This window comes from Somniosus microcephalus, chromosome 4, assembly GCF_052327205.1.
Source record: "Somniosus microcephalus isolate GS21.2 chromosome 4, FLI_Smic_1.0, whole genome shotgun sequence".
Classification (NCBI taxonomy): Eukaryota; Metazoa; Chordata; class Chondrichthyes; order Squaliformes; family Somniosidae; genus Somniosus; species Somniosus microcephalus.
This window is the reverse complement of record NC_140990.1, coordinates 14355153-14373459: the sequence shown is the minus strand read 5'-3', so window position 1 is coordinate 14373459 and position 18307 is coordinate 14355153. Positions and strand designations below refer to the sequence as shown.

The following is an 18307-nucleotide window of genomic DNA, read 5'->3' as shown; positions in this document are numbered from 1 at the left end:
TACTGAGGGAGAGCTGCACTGTCGGAGGGACAGTACTGAGGGAGAGCTGCACTGTCGGAGGGGCAGTACTGAGGGAGAGCTGCACTGTCGGAGGGGCAGTACTGAGGGAGAGCTGCACTGTCGGAGGGGCAGTACTGAGGGAGAGCTGGACTGTCGGAGGGTCAGTACTGAGGGAGTGCTGCACTGTCGGAGGGACAGTACTGAGGGAGAGCTGCACTGTCGGAGGGACAGTACTGAGGGAGAGCTGCACTGTCGGAGGGGCAGTACTGAGGGAGAGCTGCACTGTCGGAGGGGCAGTACTGAGGGAGAGCTGCACTGTCGGAGGGGCAGTACTGAGGGAGTGCTGCACTGTCGGAGGGACAGTACTGAGGGAGAGCTGCACTGTCGGAGGGGCAGTACTGAGGGAGTGCTGCACTGTCGGAGGGGTAGTACTGAGGGAGAGCTGCACTGTCAGAGGGGTAGTACTGAGGGAGAGCTGGACTGTCGGAGGGGCAGTACAGAGGGAGAGCTGGACTGTCGGAGGGGCAGTACTGAGGGAGCGCTGCACGGTCGGAGGGGCAGTACTGAGGGAGCGCTGCACGGTCGGAGGGGCAGTACTGAGGAAGCGCTGCACGGTCGGAGGGGCAGTACTGAGGGAGCGCCGCACAGTCGGAGGGGCAGTACTGAGGGAGTGCTGCACTGTCGGACTGGCAGTACTGAGGGAGCGCTGCACTGTCGGAGGGTCAGTACTGAGGGAGCGCTGCACTGTCGGAGGGTCAGTACTGAGGGAGCGCTGCACTGTCAGAGGGGCAGTACTGAGGGATGGCTGCACTGTCGGAGGGGCAGTACTGAGGGAGCGCTGCACTGTCGGAGGGGCAGTACTGAGGAAGCGCTGCACTGTCGGAGGGGCAGTACTGAGGGAGGGCTGCACTGTTGGAGGGGCAGTACTGAGGGAGCGCCGCACTGTCGGACGGGCAGTACAGAGGGAGCGCTGCACTGTCAGAGGGGCAGTACTGAGGGAGCGCTGCACTGTCGGAGGGGCAGTAATGAGGGAGCACTGCACTGTCGGAGGGGCAGTACTGAGGGAGTGCTGCACTGTCGGAGGGGCAGTACTGAGGGAGCGCTGCACTGTCGGAGGGGCAGTACTGAGGGAGCGCTGCACTGTTGGAGGGGCAGTACTGAGGGAGGGCTGCACTGTTGGAGGGGCAGTACTGAGGGAGCACTGCACTGTCGGAGGGGCAGTATACAGGGAGCGCTGCACTGTCGGAGGGGCAGTACTGAGGGAGCGCTGCACTGTCGGAGGGTCAGTACTGAGGGAGCGCTGCACTGTCGGAGGGGCAGTACTGAGGGAGGGCTGCACTGTTGGAGGGTCTGTACTGAGGGAGCGCCGCACTGTCGGACGGGCAGTACAGAGGGAGCGCTGCACTGTCGGACGGGCAGTACAGAGGGAGCGCTGCACTGTCGGAGGGGCAGTACTGAGGGAGTGCTGCACTGTTGGAGGGGCAGTACTGAGGGAGCGCTGCACTGTCGGGCGGGCAGTACAGAGGGAGCGCTGCACTGTCGGAGGGGCAGTAGTGAGGGAGCGGTGCACTGTTGGAGGGGCAGTACTGAGGGAATCGCTGCACAGTCGGAGGGGCAGTACTGAGGGAGCGCTGCACTGTCGGAGGGGCAGTACTGAGGGAGCGCTGCACAGTCGGAGGGGCAGTACTGAGGGAGTGCTGCACTGTCGGAGGGGCGGCACTGAGGGAGCGCTGCTCTGTCAGAGGAATCAGTACTGAGGGCGCGCTGCACTGTCGGAGGAGTCAGTTCGGAGGGAGTGCGGCGCTTTCGGAGGGGCAGTACTGAGGGAGTGCTGCACTGTCGGAGGAGTCAGTTCTGAGGGAGCGCTGCACTGTCGGAGGGACAGTACTGAGGGAGCGCCGCTCTGTCGGAGGGGCAGTACTGAGGGAGCGCTGCACAGTCGGAGGGGCAGTACTGAGGGAGCGCCATACTGTCGGAGGGTCGGCAGTGAGGGAGCGCTGCTCTGTCAGAGGAATCAGTACTAAGGGCGCGCTGCACTGTCGGAGAGGCAGTAATGACTGAGCGCTGCACTGTTGGAGAGGCAGCACTGAGGGAGCGCTGCACTGTCGGAGGGGAAGTACTGAGGGAGCGCTGAACTGCCAGTGGGGGCAGTACTGAGGGAGCGCTGCACTGTCGAAGGTGGCATTACTGAGGGAGCGTTGCACTGTCGGAAGGGCAGTGCAGAGGGAGTGCTGCACTGTCGGAGGGGCAGTACTGAGGGAGCGCTGCACGGTCAGAGGAATCAGTACTGAGGGAGCACTGCACTGTCGGAGGGGCAGTACTGAGGGAGCGCTGCACTGTCGGAGGGCAGTACTGAGGGAGCACTGCACTGTCGGAGGGGCAGTACTGAGGGAGTGCTGCACTGTCGGAGGGTCAGTATGGAGGGAGCGCTGCACTGCCGAAGGTGGCAGTACTGAGGGAGCGCCGCTCTGTCGAAGGTGGCAGTACTGAGGGAGTGCTGCACTGTCGGAGGGTCAGTATTGAGGGAGCGCTGCACTGTCGGAGGGGCAGTACTGAGGGAGCGCTGCACTGTCGGAGGGGCAGTACTGAGGGAGCACTGCACTGGCGAAGGTGGCAGTACCGAGGGAGCGCTGCACTGTCGGAAGGGCAGTACTGAGGGAGCGCTGCACTGTCGGAGGGGCAGTACTGAGGGAGCGCTGCATTGTCAGAGCAATCAGTACTGAGGGAGTGCTGCACTGTCGGAGGGGCAGTACTGAGGGAGCGCTGCACTGTCGGAGAGGCAGTACTGAGGGAGTGCTGCACTGTCGGAGGGGCAGTACTGAGGGAGCGCTGCACTGTCGAAGGTGGCAGTACTGAGGGAGCGCTGCACTGTCGGAGAGGCAGTACTGAGGGACACTGCACTGTTGGAGGGGCATTACTGAGGGAGCGCCGCACTGTCGGAGGGTCAGTACTGAGGGAGCGTTGCACTGTCGGAGGGGCAGTACTGAGGGTGCGCCACACTGTCGGAGGGCAGTATTGAGGGAGCACTGCACTGTTGGAGGGGCAGTACTGAGGGAGTGCTGCACTGTCAGAGGGCCAGTATTGAGGGTGCGCTGCACTGTCGAAGGTGGCAGTACTGAGGGAGCGCCGCACTGTCGAAGGTGGCAGTACTGAGGCAGTGCTGCACTGTCGGAGGGTCAGTATTGAGTGAGCGCTGCAGTGTCGGAGAGGCAGTACTGAGGGAGCACCGCACTGTCGGAGGGTCAGTACTGAGGGAGCGCTGCACTGTCGGAGGGTCAGTACTGCGGGAGCGCTGCACTGTCGGAGGGTCAGTACTGAGGGAGCGCTGCACTGTCGAAGGTGGCAGTACTGAGGGACACTGCACTGTCGGAGGGGCAGTACTGAGGGAGAGCTGGACTGTCGGAGGGTCAGTACTGAGGGAGTGCTGCACTGTCGGAGGGACAGTACTGAGGGAGAGCTGCACTGTCGGAGGGACAGTACTGAGGGAGAGCTGCACTGTCGGAGGGGCAGTACTGAGGGAGAGCTGCACTGTCGGAGGGGCAGTACTGAGGGAGAGCTGCACTGTCGGAGGGGCAGTACTGAGGGAGAGCTGGAGTGTCGGAGGGTCAGTACTGAGGGAGAGCTGCACTGTCGGAGGGGCAGTACTGAGGGAGAGCTGCACTGTCGGAGGGGCAGTACTGAGGGAGTGCTGCACTGTCGGAGGGACAGTACTGAGGGAGAGCTGCACTGTCGGAGGGGCAGTACTGAGGGAGTGCTGCACTGTCGGAGGGACAGTACTGAGGGAGAGCTGCACTGTCGGAGGGGCAGTACTGAGGGAGTGCTGCACTGTCGGAGGGGTAGTACTGAGGGAGAGCTGCACTGTCAGAGGGGTAGTACTGAGGGAGAGCTGGACTGTCGGAGGGGCAGTACAGAGGGAGAGCTGGACTGTCGGAGGGGCAGTACTGAGGGAGCGCTGCACGGTTGGAGGGGCAGTACTGAGGAAGCGCTGCACGGTCGGAGGGGCAGTACTGAGGGAGCGCCGCACAGTCGGAGGGGCAGTACTGAGGGAGTGCTGCACTGTCGGACTGGCAGTACTGAGGGAGCGCTGCACTGTCGGAGGGTCAGTACTGAGGGAGCGCTGCACTGTCGGAGGGTCAGTACTGAGGGAGCGCTGCACTGTCGGAGGGGCAGTACTGACGGATGGCTGCACTGTCGGAGGGGCAGTACTGAGGGAGGGCTGCACTGTTGGAGGGGCAGTACTGAGGGAGCGCCGCACTGTCGGACGGGCAGTACAGAGGGAGCGCTGCACTGTCAGAGGGGCAGTACTGAGGGAGCGCTGCACTGTCGGAGGGGCAGTAATGAGGGAGCACTGCACTGTCGGAGGGGCAGTACTGAGGGAGTGCTGCACTGTCGGAGGGGCAGTACTGAGGGAGCGCTGCACTGTCGGAGGGGCAGTACTGAGGGAGCGCTGCACTGTTGGAGGGGCAGTACTGAGGGAGGGCTGCACTGTTGGAGGGGCAGTACTGAGGGAGCACTGCACTGTCGGAGGGGCAGTATACAGGGAGCGCTGCACTGTCGGAGGGGCAGTACTGAGGGAGCGCTGCACTGTCGGAGGGTCAGTACTGAGGGAGCGCTGCACTGTCGGAGGGGCAGTACTGAGGGAGGGCTGCACTGTTGGAGGGTCTGTACTGAGGGAGCGCCGCACTGTCGGACGGGCAGTACAGAGGGAGCGCTGCACTGTCGGACGGGCAGTACAGAGGGAGCGCTGCACTGTCGGAGGGGCAGTACTGAGGGAGTGCTGCACTGTTGGAGGGGCAGTACTGAGGGAGCGCTGCACTGTCGGGCGGGCAGTACAGAGGGAGCGCTGCACTGTCGGAGGGGCAGTAGTGAGGGAGCGGTGCACTGTTGGAGGGGCAGTACTGAGGGAATCGCTGCACAGTCGGAGGGGCAGTACTGAGGGAGCGCTGCACTGTCGGAGGGGCAGTACTGAGGGAGCGCTGCACAGTCGGAGGGGCAGTACTGAGGGAGTGCTGCACTGTCGGAGGGGCGGCACTGAGGGAGCGCTGCTCTGTCAGAGGAATCAGTACTGAGGGCGCGCTGCACTGTCGGAGGAGTCAGTTCGGAGGGAGTGCGGCGCTTTCGGAGGGGCAGTACTGAGGGAGTGCTGCACTGTCGGAGGAGTCAGTTCTGAGGGAGCGCTGCACTGTCGGAGGGACAGTACTGAGGGAGCGCCGCTCTGTCGGAGGGGCAGTACTGAGGGAGCGCTGCACAGTCGGAGGGGCAGTACTGAGGGAGCGCCATACTGTCGGAGGGTCGGCAGTGAGGGAGCGCTGCTCTGTCAGAGGAATCAGTACTAAGGGCGCGCTGCACTGTCGGAGAGGCAGTAATGACTGAGCGCTGCACTGTTGGAGAGGCAGCACTGAGGGAGCGCTGCACTGTCGGAGGGGAAGTACTGAGGGAGCGCTGAACTGCCAGTGGGGGCAGTACTGAGGGAGCGCTGCACTGTCGAAGGTGGCATTACTGAGGGAGCGTTGCACTGTCGGAAGGGCAGTGCAGAGGGAGTGCTGCACTGTCGGAGGGGCAGTACTGAGGGAGCGCTGCACGGTCAGAGGAATCAGTACTGAGGGAGCGCTGCACTGTCGGAGGGCAGTACTGAGGGAGCACTGCACTGTCGGAGGGGCAGTACTGAGGGAGTGCTGCACTGTCGGAGGGTCAGTATGGAGGGAGCGCTGCACTGCCGAAGGTGGCAGTACTGAGGGAGCGCCGCTCTGTCGAAGGTGGCAGTACTGAGGGAGTGCTGCACTGTCGGAGGGTCAGTATTGAGGGAGCGCTGCACTGTCGGAGGGGCAGTACTGAGGGAGCGCTGCACTGTCGGAGGGGCAGTACTGAGGGAGCACTGCACTGGCGAAGGTGGCAGTACCGAGGGAGCGCTGCACTGTCGGAAGGGCAGTACTGAGGGAGCGCTGCACTGTCGGAGGGGCAGTACTGAGGGAGCGCTGCATTGTCAGAGCAATCAGTACTGAGGGAGTGCTGCACTGTCGGAGGGGCAGTACTGAGGGAGCGCTGCACTGTCGGAGAGGCAGTACTGAGGGAGTGCTGCACTGTCGGAGGGGCAGTACTGAGGGAGCGCTGCACTGTCGAAGGTGGCAGTACTGAGGGAGCGCTGCACTGTCGGAGAGGCAGTACTGAGGGACACTGCACTGTTGGAGGGGCATTACTGAGGGAGCGCCGCACTGTCGGAGGGTCAGTACTGAGGGAGCGTTGCACTGTCGGAGGGGCAGTACTGAGGGTGCGCCACACTGTCGGAGGGCAGTATTGAGGGAGCACTGCACTGTTGGAGGGGCAGTACTGAGGGAGTGCTGCACTGTCAGAGGGCCAGTATTGAGGGTGCGCTGCACTGTCGAAGGTGGCAGTACTGAGGGAGCGCCGCACTGTCGAAGGTGGCAGTACTGAGGCAGTGCTGCACTGTCGGAGGGTCAGTATTGAGTGAGCGCTGCAGTGTCGGAGAGGCAGTACTGAGGGAGCACCGCACTGTCGGAGGGTCAGTACTGAGGGAGCGCTGCACTGTCGGAGGGTCAGTACTGCGGGAGCGCTGCACTGTCGGAGGGTCAGTACTGAGGGAGCGCTGCACTGTCGAAGGTGGCAGTACTGAGGGACACTGCACTGTTGGAGGGGCAGTACTGAGGGAGCGCTGCACTGTCGGAGGGTCAGTACTGATGGAGCGCTGCAGTGTCGGAGGGGCAGTACGGAGGGAGCGCCGCACTGATAGGGGGTCAGCACTGAGGAAGCGCTGCACTGTCAGAGGGTCAGTACTGAGGGAGCGCTGCACTGTCGGAGGGGCAGTGCTGAGGGAGTGCTGCACTGTCAGAGAGTCAGTACTGAGGGAGCGCTGCACTGTCGGAGGGTCAGTACTGAGGGAGCGCTGCACTGTCAGAGGGTCAGTACTGAGGGAGCGCTGCACTGTCGGAGGGGCAGTGCTGAGGGAGTGCTGCACTGTCAGAGAGTCAGTACTGAGGGAGTGCTGCACTGTCGGAGGGGCAGTGCTGAGGGAGTGCTGCACTGTCGGAGAGTCAGTACTGAGGGAGAGCTGCACTGTCGGAGGGGCAGTACTGAGGGAGCGCCGCACTGTCGGAGGGGCAGTACTGATGGAGCGCTGCACTGTCGGAGGGGCAGTACTGAGGGAGTGCAGCACTGTCGGATGGTCAGTACTGAGGGGGCGCTGCACTGTCGGAGGGACAGTACTGGGGGAGCGACGCACTGTCGGAGGGGCAGTACTGAGGGAGCGCCGCACTGTCAAAGGGGCAGTACTGAGGGAGCACTACACTGTCGGAGGGGCAGTACTGAGGGAGCGCCGCACTGTCGGAGGGGCAGTACTGAGGGAGCAATGCACTGTCGGTGGTGGCACCTTTCGGATGAGACGTTAAACCGAGGTCCCGTCGGCCCTGTTGGGTGGAAAAATAAATCCCATGGCTACTATTGGAAGAAGAGCAGGGAGGAGTTCTCACCGGTGCCCTGGCGAATATTTATCCCTCAACCAAGATCATTAAACTGTTATCTGGTGATTATCACATTGCTGTTTGTGAGAGCTTGCTGTGTGAATTGGCTGCCGCGTTTCCTACATTACAACACTTCGAAAAGTACTTAATTTGCTGTAAAGCACTTTTGGACCTTCAGAGGTCATGATAAGGCGTCATACAAATGCAAATCTTTTTTACTCCCTCAGCACTGCACTGGGAGTGTCAGCCTAGATTACGTGCTCAAGCCTCTGGAGTGGGGCTCGAACCCACAACCTTCTGACTCAGGGCTGAGAGTGAGACCATTGATACAACAAACCGTGAGGTTTTCCCCTCCACCCCGACATCACCGGTGCTTCCCGCTGAAACAGACTTCAACGTCTGTGCCAAGGTCCCACTTGCCGCCAACTTAGGGTCACACCTCGGCAGGGTCTGTGCCTGAGCTGATGAGGGGGATGTCAGAGGGCAGAGCCGAAATGGAGGAAAGCACTCACTGACCTGTGCGAGTACATCGTTCATGGCCTCGCTCGTTTCGTCGTCGTTCCTTCCCAGAATCCTCAGCAGTCTTAATATCCGCACCTGCGAAGGGAGAGGAAATGACATCATCAGGCCGACTTCAGCGCAGGCTCCTGGGTAGCCCAACCACCAGTGCAGGGGATTTGAGTCAATCCCGACCCATCTCATCCCAATCCAACCAAACTCAACTCTCCCGAGCCTTCCCCATCCCTACCCATCTCATCCCAATCCAACCAAACTCAACTCTCCCGAGCCTTCCCAATCCCTACCCATCTCATCCCAATCCAACCAAACTCAACTCTCCCGAGACTTCCCCATCCCTACCCATCTCATCCCAATCCAACCAAACTCAACTCTCCCGAGCCTTCCCAATCCCTACCCATCTCATCCCAATCCAACCAAACTCAACTCTCCCGAGCCTTCCCAATCCCTACCCATCTCATCCCAATCCAACCAAACTCAACTCTCCCGAGCCTTCCCAATCCCTACCCATCTCATCCCAATCCAAGCAAACTCAACTCTCCCGAGCCTTCCCCATCCCTACCCATCTCATCCCAATCCAACCAAACTCAACTCTCCCGAGCCTTCCCAATCCCTACCCATCTCATCCCAATCCAACCAAACTCAACTCTCCCGAGCCTTCCCAATCCCTACCCATCTCATCCCAATCCAACCAAACTCAACTCTCCCGAGCCGTCCCAATCCCTACCCATCTCATCCCAATCCAACCAAACTCAACTCTCCCGAGCCGTCCCAATCCCTACCCATCTCATCCCAATCCAACCAAACTCAACTCTCCCGAGCCGTCCCAATCCCTACCCATCTCATCCCAATCCAACGAAACTCAACTCTCCCGAGCCTTCCCCATCCCTACCCATCTCATCCCAATCCAACCAAACTCAACTCTCCCGAGCCGTCCCAATCCCTACCCATCTCATCCCAATCCAACGAAACTCAACTCTCCCGAGCCTTCCCCATCCCTACCCATCTCATCCCAATCTAACCAAACTCAACTCTCCCGAGCCTTCCCCATCCCTACCCATCTCATCCCAATCCAACCAAACTCAACTCTCCCGAGCCGTCCCCATCCCTACCCATCTCATCCCAATCCAACCAAACTCAACTCTCCCGAGCCTTCCCAATCCCTACCCATCTCATCCCAATCCAACCAAACTCAACTCTCCCGAGCCGTCCCAATCCCTACCCATCTCATCCCAATCCAAGCAAACTCAACTCTCCCGAGCCTTCCCAATCCCTACCCATCTCATCCCAATCCAACCAAACTAAACTCTCCCGAGCCTTCCCAATCCCTACCCATCTCATCCCAATCCAACCAAACTCAAATCTCCCGAGCCTTCCCAATCCCTACCCATCTCATCCCAATCCAACCAAACTCAACTCTCCCGAGCCTTCCCAATCCCTACCCATCTCATCCCAATCCAACCAAACTCAACTCTCCGGAACCTTCCCAATCCCTACCCATCTCATCCCAATCCAACCAAACTCAACTCTCCCGAGCCTTCCCAATCCCTACCCATCTCATCCCAATCCAACCAAACTCAACTCTCCCGAGCCTTCCCAATCCCTACCCATCTCATCCCAATCCAACCAAACTCAACTCCCCCGAGCCTTCCCAATCCCTACCCATCTCATCCCAATCCAACGAAACTCAACTCTCCCGAGCCTTCCCCATCCCTACCCATCTCATCCCAATCCAACCAAACTCAACTCTCCCGAGCCGTCCCAATCCCTACCCATCTCATCCCAATCTAACCAAACTCAACTCTCCCGAGCCTTCCCCATCCCTACCCATCTCATCCCAATCCAACCAAACTCAACTCTCCCGAGCCGTCCCCATCCCTACCCATCTCATCCCAATCCAACCAAACTCAACTCTCCCGAGCCTTCCCAATCCCTACCCATCTCATCCCAATCCAACCAAACTCAACTCTCCCGAGCCGTCCCAATCCCTACCCATCTCATCCCAATCCAAGCAAACTCAACTCTCCCGAGCCTTCCCAATCCCTACCCATCTCATCCCAATCCAAGCAAACTCAACTCTCCCGAGCCTTCCCAATCCCTACCCATCTCATCCCAATCCAACCAAACTCAAATCTCCCGAGCCTTCCCAATCCCTACCCATCTCATCCCAATCCAACCAAACTCAACTCTCCCGAGCCTTCCCAATCCCTACCCATCTCATCCCAATCCAACCAAACTCAACTCTCCGGAACCTTCCCAATCCCTACCCATCTCATCCCAATCCAACCAAACTCAACTCTCCCGAGCCTTCCCAATCCCTACCCATCTCATCCCAATCCAACCAAACTCAACTCTCCCGAGCCTTCCCAATCCCTACCCATCTCATCCCAATCCAACCAAACTCAACTCTCCGGAACCTTCCCAATCCCTACCCATCTCATCACAATCCAACCAAACTCAACTCTCCCGAGCCTTCCCAATCCCTACCCATCTCATCCCAATCCAACCAAACTCAACTCTCCCGAGCCGTCCCAATCCCTACCCATCTCATCCCAATCCAAGCAAACTCAACTCTCCCGAGCCTTCCCAATCCCTACCCATCTCATCCCAATCCAACCAAACTCAACTCTCCCGAGCCTTCCCCATCCCTACCCATCTCATCCCAATCCAACCAAACTCAACTCTCCGGAACCTTCCCAATCCCTACCCATCTCATCCCAATCCAACCAAACTCAACTCTCCCGAGCCTTCCCAATCCCTACCCATCTCATCCCAATCCAACCAAACTCAACTCTCCCAAACCTTCCCAATCCCTACTCATCTCATTCTAATCCAACCAAACTCAACCCTCCCAAACCTTCCCAATCCCTACCCATCTCATCCCAATATAACCAAACTCAACTCTCCCGAGCCTTCCCCATCCCTACCCATCTCATTCTAATCCAACCAAACTCAACCCTCCCAAACCTTCCCAATCCCTACCCATCTCATCCCAATATAACCAAACTCAACTCTCCCAAAACTTCCCAATCCCTACTCATCTCATTCTAATCCAATCAAACTCAACCCTCCCAAACCTTCCCAATCCCTACCCATCTCATCCCAATATAACTAAACTCAACTCTCCCGAGCCTTCCCAATCCCTACTCATCTCATTCTAATCCAACCAAACTCAACCCTCCCAAACCTTCCCAATCCCTACCCATCTCATCCCAATATAACCAAACTCAACTCTCCCAAACCTTCCCAATCCCTACTCATCTCATTCTAATCCAACCAAACTCAACCCTCCCAAACCTTCCCAATCCCTACCCATCTCATCCCAATATAACCAAACTCAACTCTCCCGAGCCTTCCCCATCCCTACCCATCTCATCCCAATCCAACCAAACTCAACTCTCCCGAGCCTTCCCAATCCCTACCCATCTCATCCCAATCCAACCAAACTCAACTCTCCCAAACCTTCCCAATCCCTACCCATCTCATCCCAATCTAACCAAACTCAACTCTCCCAAACCTTCCCAATCCCTACCCATCTCATCCCAATCCAACCAAACTCAACTCTCCCGAGCCTTCCCAATCCCTACCCATCTCATCCCAATCCAACCAAACTCAACTCTCCTGAGCCTTCCCAATCCCTACCCATCTCATCCCAATCCAACCAAACTCAACTCTCCCAAATCTTCCCAATCCCTACCCATCTCATCCCAATCCAACCGAACTCAACTCTCCCGAGCCTTCCCAATCCCTACCCATCTCATCCCAATCCAACCAAGCTCAACTCTCCCCAAACCCTACCCATCGCATCCCTTCCCAACTCTCTCTAATCTACCAAACCTATCCTCAGACAATATCCTTTAGCCCATCCAACTCTATATACCTGCCCCTAAGCTACCCAAACCCCAGCAAATGCTGTTCAACTCATTTATACAGCGCCTTCACAACCTCAGGATGTCCCAGTGCACTTCACCGGCCTACAGTCAAACCCTATCAACCTACAAATCGAGCAGGAGCTCGTTCGAAGCTGTCCTGGAGCCCTCACCGCCCTTCTCCAAGCCCAAATTCTAGGGGTCTCTATAAGGACCAGTTGCCACTTTGGTTCTAATTGCCATCCCCTCCACCCCCACCCTCTCCTCTCAAAGTCTATAAGGCAGATTCCTGACCTGTAGGAAGGGGTCACTGATGCTGGAGACATCATGCTCTGGGGAATAACCAACCGTGGTCAAGGATCTGAGGATCTGCACCAACTGGGAAACCATCTGAGGAGGAAGAAGAACGTGTTCAGATGAGAGTCCATGGGGTAGACTTTCCAACCCGACGCTCGCAGTACAAACCTCCCGATACCCAATCTCCTCTCCCGACTCCTGGCCTCCTCTCTCGACCCCCGACCTCCTCTCCCGTGCCCCTCCGCCACCGGCTTCAATTGCCTGAGGGTCTTCTGAAGCAAGCAGAGGCCCCGATCTTGGTCTGCTGGCTGCTCGCTCCACACCGGCTCCACCGTAGGCTCGAAGCCTGATCTCGGAGCCGCCTTGGACCTGACCATTCCAGGCACAGGGCTTGTACTCTGCGTGACCCCCCCGCTCCTCCCCCGGCGCTCCCAAGAGTGGACCCGCCTGCAGTTCCAGGCCAGTGGGTGTCACTGAGCCCCTACCGACCGGGTAAGTCCCAAGTTGGACGCCCCCCGCCCACACGGCCCATCAGTCAATGGTGGCCGCAGTCGGCCTCAGCACCTCACGGGTTAAGGAGCGGGGAGATCGGCCTGGGAGGGCGGGTGGTAGGGCTGCTCCCACTCCTGAGCGTAAGTAACCCACCCCACTGCTGTTGGGCACAGCATGCACGCCCTGGTCGAATAGCCACTTGGCACTCGCACTCCGTTACTGGCACTCGAGGAGGGGGTTATCTGCGGGTAACCGGCACCCGCTGTAGCGGAGAGATGGGAGAGCGTTGAGATTCTGAGGGAGCATTGCGTCGGCTAGGCTTGTATCCGCTGGAGTTTGGAAGAGTAAGAGGTGACTTGATTGAAACAGACAAGATCCTGAGGGGGAAATAGAGTCAACGTTTCAGGTCGAAACCCTTCATCAGAACTGAGAAAAACAGGCAGGAAATGAAACAGATTAAAAGACCAGTTTGGGGGCTGGGAAATGGGACGGAAGCTCAGCGTAAGCTCGAGGAACAGCAGCTCATCTTCCGATTAGGCACTTTACAGCCTTCCGGACTCAATATTGAGTTCAACAATTTCAGACCATAACCTCGGCCCCTATTACATTTTTATATATTTTTTATCCACACCTTTGGTTTGAGCCTTTTCCTTTTTCTCTCTCCCACATGGCAGCTGTCTCTCATTCTGCCGGCCCATTTCACACTCCATCTAGAGCCATCCTTTGTCTCTTTACCTGTCCTATTACCATCTCGTCTCGCCTTGAATATCTCTTAATGTCTCCTCACCTCTCAGACCTTCCTTTTTGTTCTTTCATCCCCTCCCCCATTTCCCAGCCCCCAAACTGGCCTTTTAATGTTTCATTTCCTGCCTTCTCTCTCAGTTCTGTAGAAGGGTTTCGACCCGAAACGTTAACTCTGTTTCTCTCTCCACGGGTGTTGCCTGGCCTGCTGAGGTTTTCCAGCCTTTTCTGTTGTTGTTTCGGATTTCCAGCATCCGCAGTATTTTGCTATTGTAAGATCCTGAGGGGTCTGGACAGGGTGGATGTGGAGAGGATGTTTCCTCTTGTGGGAGAATCTAGAACTAGGGGGTCACTGTTTAAAAATAAGGGGTTGCCCATTTAAGACCGAGATGAGGAGACATTTTTTCTCACAGAGGGTCGTGAGTCTTTGGAATTCTCTTCCTCAGAGGGCGGTGGAAGCAGAGTCTTTGAATATTTCTAAGGCAGAGGTAGATAGATTCTTGATAAGCAAGGGGTGAAAGGTTATCGGGGGTAGGCAGGACTGTGGAGTAATCAGATCAGCCATGATCTTATTGAATGGCGGAGCAGGCTCGAGGGGCCGAGTGGCCTACTCCTGCTCCTATTTCACATGTTCGTATGTCCCTCGTACGAGGATTTGAGTACAAGAGTAAAGATGTTTTACTGCAATTATACAGGGCCCTGGTGAGACCACACCTGGAGTACTGTGTACAGTTTTGGTCTCCTTACCTAAGGAAGGATATACTTGCCATAGAGGGAGTGCAACGAAGGTTCACCAGACTGGTTCCTGCGATGGGGGGATTGTCCTATGAGGAGAGATTGAGGAGACTAGGCCGATATTCTCTAGAGTTTAGAAGAATGAGAGGTGATCTCATTGAAACATACAAAATTCTCACAGGGCTTGACAGGGTAGATGCAGGGAGGATGTTTCCCCTGGCTGGGGAGTCTAGAACCAGGGGTCACAGTCTCAGAATAAGGGGTCGGCCATTGAGGACTGAGATGAGGAGAAATTTCTTCACTCCGAGGGCGGTGAATCTTTGGAATTCTCTACCCCAGAGGGCTGTGGAGGCTCAGTCGTTGAGTATATTCAAGACAGAGATCGATAGATTTTTGATTATTAAGGGAATCGAGGGATATGGGGATCGGGCAGGAAAGGGGAGTTGAGGTCGATGATCAGCCATGATCTTATTGAATGGTGGAGCAGGCTCGAGGGGCTGAATGGCCGACTCCTGCTCCTATTTCTTATGTTCTTATGATCTTACCTTGCGGAAACGTTGTAAGACCTCGGGACTGCGCTCGCACATCTCCGTAATCAGAACAACAGCACCGTGGAGGACACCTGGGGGGTGGTGGGGGGGCGGGGGGGGGGGAACACAGTACACAAAGTAAAGAAAGAGAGGACTTCTGTTTATACCACAACAGCCTGCATTGATATAGCACCTTTAACGTCGTAACACATCCCAAGACAGTGCAGTGCTCCCTCGGTACTGCCCCCTCCGACAGTGCAGCGCTCCCTCAGTACTGCCCCTCCGACAGTGCAGCGCTCCCTCAGTACTGCCCCTCCGACAGTGCAGCACTCCCTCACTACTGCCCCTCCGACAGTGCAGTGCTCCCTTGGTACTGCCCCTCCGACAGTGCAGCGCTCCCTCAGTACTGCCCCCTCCAACAGTGCAGCGCTCCCTCAGTACTGATCCTCCGAAAGTGCAGCGCTCCAACAGTACTGCCCCTCCGACAGTGCAGCGCTCCCTCAGTACAGCCCCTCCGACAGTGCAGCGCTCCCTCAGTACTGCCCCCTCCAACAGTGCAGCGCTCCCTCAGTACTGATCCTCCGACAGTGCAGCACTCCCTCAGTACTGCCCCCTCTGACAGTGCAGTGCTCCCTCAGTACTGGTCCTCCGACAGTGCAGCACTCCCTCAGTACTGCCCCTCCGACAGTGCAGCGCTCCCTCAGTACTGCCCCTCCGACAGTGCAGCGCTCCCTCAGTACTGCCCCTGCGACAGTGCGGCACTTCCTCAGTACTGCCCCTCCGACAGTGCGGTGCTCCCTCAGTACTGACCCTCCGACAGTGCAGCGCTCCCTCAGTACTGACCCTCCGACAGTGCAGCGCTCCCTCAGTACTGCCCCTCCGACAGCGCCGCGCTCCCTCAGTACTGACCCTCCGACAGTGCAGCACTCCCTCAGTACTGCCCCTCCGACATTGCGGCGCTCCCTCAGTACTGCCCCTCCGACAGTGCAGCGCTCCCTCAGTACTGCCCCTCCGACAGTGCGGCGCTCCCTCAGTACTGCCCCTCCGACCGTGCAGAACTCCCTCAGTACTGCCCCTCCGACAGTGCAGCGCTCCCTCAGTACTGCCCCTCCGACAGCGCAGCGCTCACTCAGTACTGACCCTCCGACAGTGCAGCACTCCCTCAGTACTGCCCCTCCGACAGTGTAGCGTTCCCTCAGTACTGACCCTCCGACAGTGCGGCGCTCCCTCAGTGCTGCCCCTCCGACAGTGCAGTGCTCCCTCAGTACTGCCCCTCCAACAGTGCAGCGCTCCCTCAGTACTGACCCTCCGACAGTGCAGCGCTCCCTCAGTACTGACCCTCCGACAGTGCGGCACTCCCTCAGTGCTGCCCCTCCGACAGTGCGGCGCTCCCTCAGTGCTGCCCCTCCGACAGTGTAGCGTTCCCTCAGTACTGACCCTCCGACAGTGCAGCGCTCCCTCAGTACTGCCCCTCCAACAGTGTAGCGTTCCCTCAGTACTGACCCTCCGACAGTGCGGCGCTCCCTCAGTGCTGCCCCTCCGACAGTGTGGCGCTCCCTCAGTGCTGCCTCTCCGACAGTGCAGTGCTCCCTCAGTACTGCCCCTCCAACAGTGCAGCACTCCCTCAGTACTGCCCCCTCCGACAGGGCAGCACTCCCTCAGTACTGACCCTCCGACAGTGCGGCTCTCCCTCAGTACTGCCCCTCCGACAGTGCAGTGCTCCCTCAGTACTGCCCCTCCGACAGTGCAGTGCTCCCTCAGTACTGCCCCTCCGACAGTGCAGTGCTCCCTCAGTACTGCCCCTCCGACAGTGCGGTGCTCCCTCAGTACTGCCCCTCCGACAGTGCGGCGCTCCCTCAGTACTGCCCCTCCGACAGTGCAGCGCTCCCTCAGTACTGCCCCTCCGACAGTGCGGTGCTCCCTCAGTACTGCCCCTCCGACAGTGCAGTGCTCCCTCAGTACTGCCCCTCCGACAGTGCAGTGCTCCCTCAGTACTGCCCCTCCGACAGTGCAGTGCTCCCTCAGTACTGCCCCTCCGACAGTGCAGCGCTCCCTCAGTACTGCCCCTCCGACAGTGCAGTGCTCCCTCAGTACTGCCCCTCCGACAGTGCAGCGCTCCCTCAGTACTGCCCCTCCGACAGTGCAGTGCTCCCTCAGTACTGACCCTCCTGTTCACTCTCTCAGTTACACACACACTTTGTTACCGTGGTTTTTCTCGTTCAGTAGCTTCTTGCAGGCAGGCAAAAATATTTCCATCAGTTCCGGAACCTTCCGTACGATATGGACAGTGCAGAGAGCAGCCTGTGGGGACGAGGAGGGAAGAATTAAACATTTATTTCTAATAGACAATCAGCTGACTAAACAGAGGACACACTCCTAAAATAGAGAGACTGGAGAGAGAGAGAGAGAGGGAGAAAGAGAGGGTGAAAGAGACAGAGTGAGACAGAGAGTGGGAGAGGGAGAGACAGGGAGAGAGAAGAGAGAGAGAGAGAACGAGAGAGAGAACAGAGAGAGCGATAGAAGGAGAGTGAGAGAGGGACAGAGAGAGAAAGATGGAGAGATAGTGAGAAGAGAGAGACAGAGAGGCGAGGGAGAGAGAGAACAGAGAGAGACAGGGAGAGATAAATAGAGAGACAGAGAGTCAGAGAGAGAGAGCGATACACAGAGTGAGAGAGAGAGACCGAGAGAGAGACAGAGAGTCAGAGAGAATCAGAGAGAGAGAGGGCGATACACAGAGTGAGAGAGAGACCGAGAGAGAGACAGAGGGAGAGAGGGAGAGAGAGATAGAGAGAGAGAGAGAGAGAGACAGAGAGAGAGAGAGAGAGACAGAGAGTGAAAAAGAGAGAGAGAGAGAGAGTCAGAGAATCAGAGAGAGACAGAGAGAGAGACAGGGAGTGAAAAAGAGAGAGACAGAGAGTGAAAAAGAGAGAGAGAGAGTCAGAGAGAATCAGAGAGAGACAGAGAGAGAGGCAAAGAGAGCTGGAAAGAGAGAGAGAGTCAGAGAGACAGGGAGAGATAGAAGAGTGACAGACAGACAGGGACAGAGAGTGATAGAGAGAGAGAGAGAGATAGACAAAGAGAGGCAGAGAGAGAGAGAGAGACAGATAAACAACGAGAGAGAAACAGAGAGAGAGAGGCAGAGAGAAACTAATGGGATTAAAAGCCGACAAATCCCTTGGACCTGACGGCCTACATCCTAGGGTTCTGAAAGAGGTGGCTGAAGAGATAGTGGATGCATTGGTTTTGATCTTCCAAAATTCCTTAGATTCTGGAATGATCCCAGCAGATTGGAAGGTTGACACCGCTATTCAAGAAAGGAGGGAGAGAGAAAACGGAACGACAGGCCAGTTAGCCTGACATCAGTCGTCGGGAAAATGCTGGAATCCATTGTTAAGGAAGTGGTAACAGGGCACTGAGAAAATCCTAACATGATCCGGCAGAGTTAACATGGTTTTATGAAAGGGAAATTGTGTTTGACAAATTTATTAGAGTTTTTTGAGGATGTAACTAGCAGGGTAGAGGATTGGTTAACGGGCAGAATACAGAGAGTAGGGACAAACAGATCTTTTTCAGGTTGGCAGGCTGTAACTAGTGGGGTGCCGCAAGGATCAGTGTTGGGGCCTCAGCTATTTACAATCTATATTAATGACCT

The 18307-nt window shown here is 57.5% G+C and overlaps 1 protein-coding gene across 3 annotated transcripts in view; it reads right to left on the bottom strand.

The window, feature by feature from the left end:
* LOC147118328 (AP-1 complex subunit gamma-1-like) overlaps nucleotides 1-18307 on the bottom strand; it is a 181260-nt gene that overhangs the window by 91041 nt on the left and 71912 nt on the right. For all 3 annotated transcript variants that reach the window (XM_085984393.1, XM_085984394.1, XM_085984395.1), the window contains 4 exons: nucleotides 16860-16956; nucleotides 14671-14747; nucleotides 12155-12250; nucleotides 7992-8072 (listed from right to left, as the gene is read on the bottom strand). In XM_085984393.1, coding sequence (XP_085840519.1) covers nucleotides 7992-8072; nucleotides 12155-12250; nucleotides 14671-14747; nucleotides 16860-16956 — 351 coding nt within the window. The remainder of the gene's footprint in view (nucleotides 1-7991; nucleotides 8073-12154; nucleotides 12251-14670; nucleotides 14748-16859; nucleotides 16957-18307) is intronic.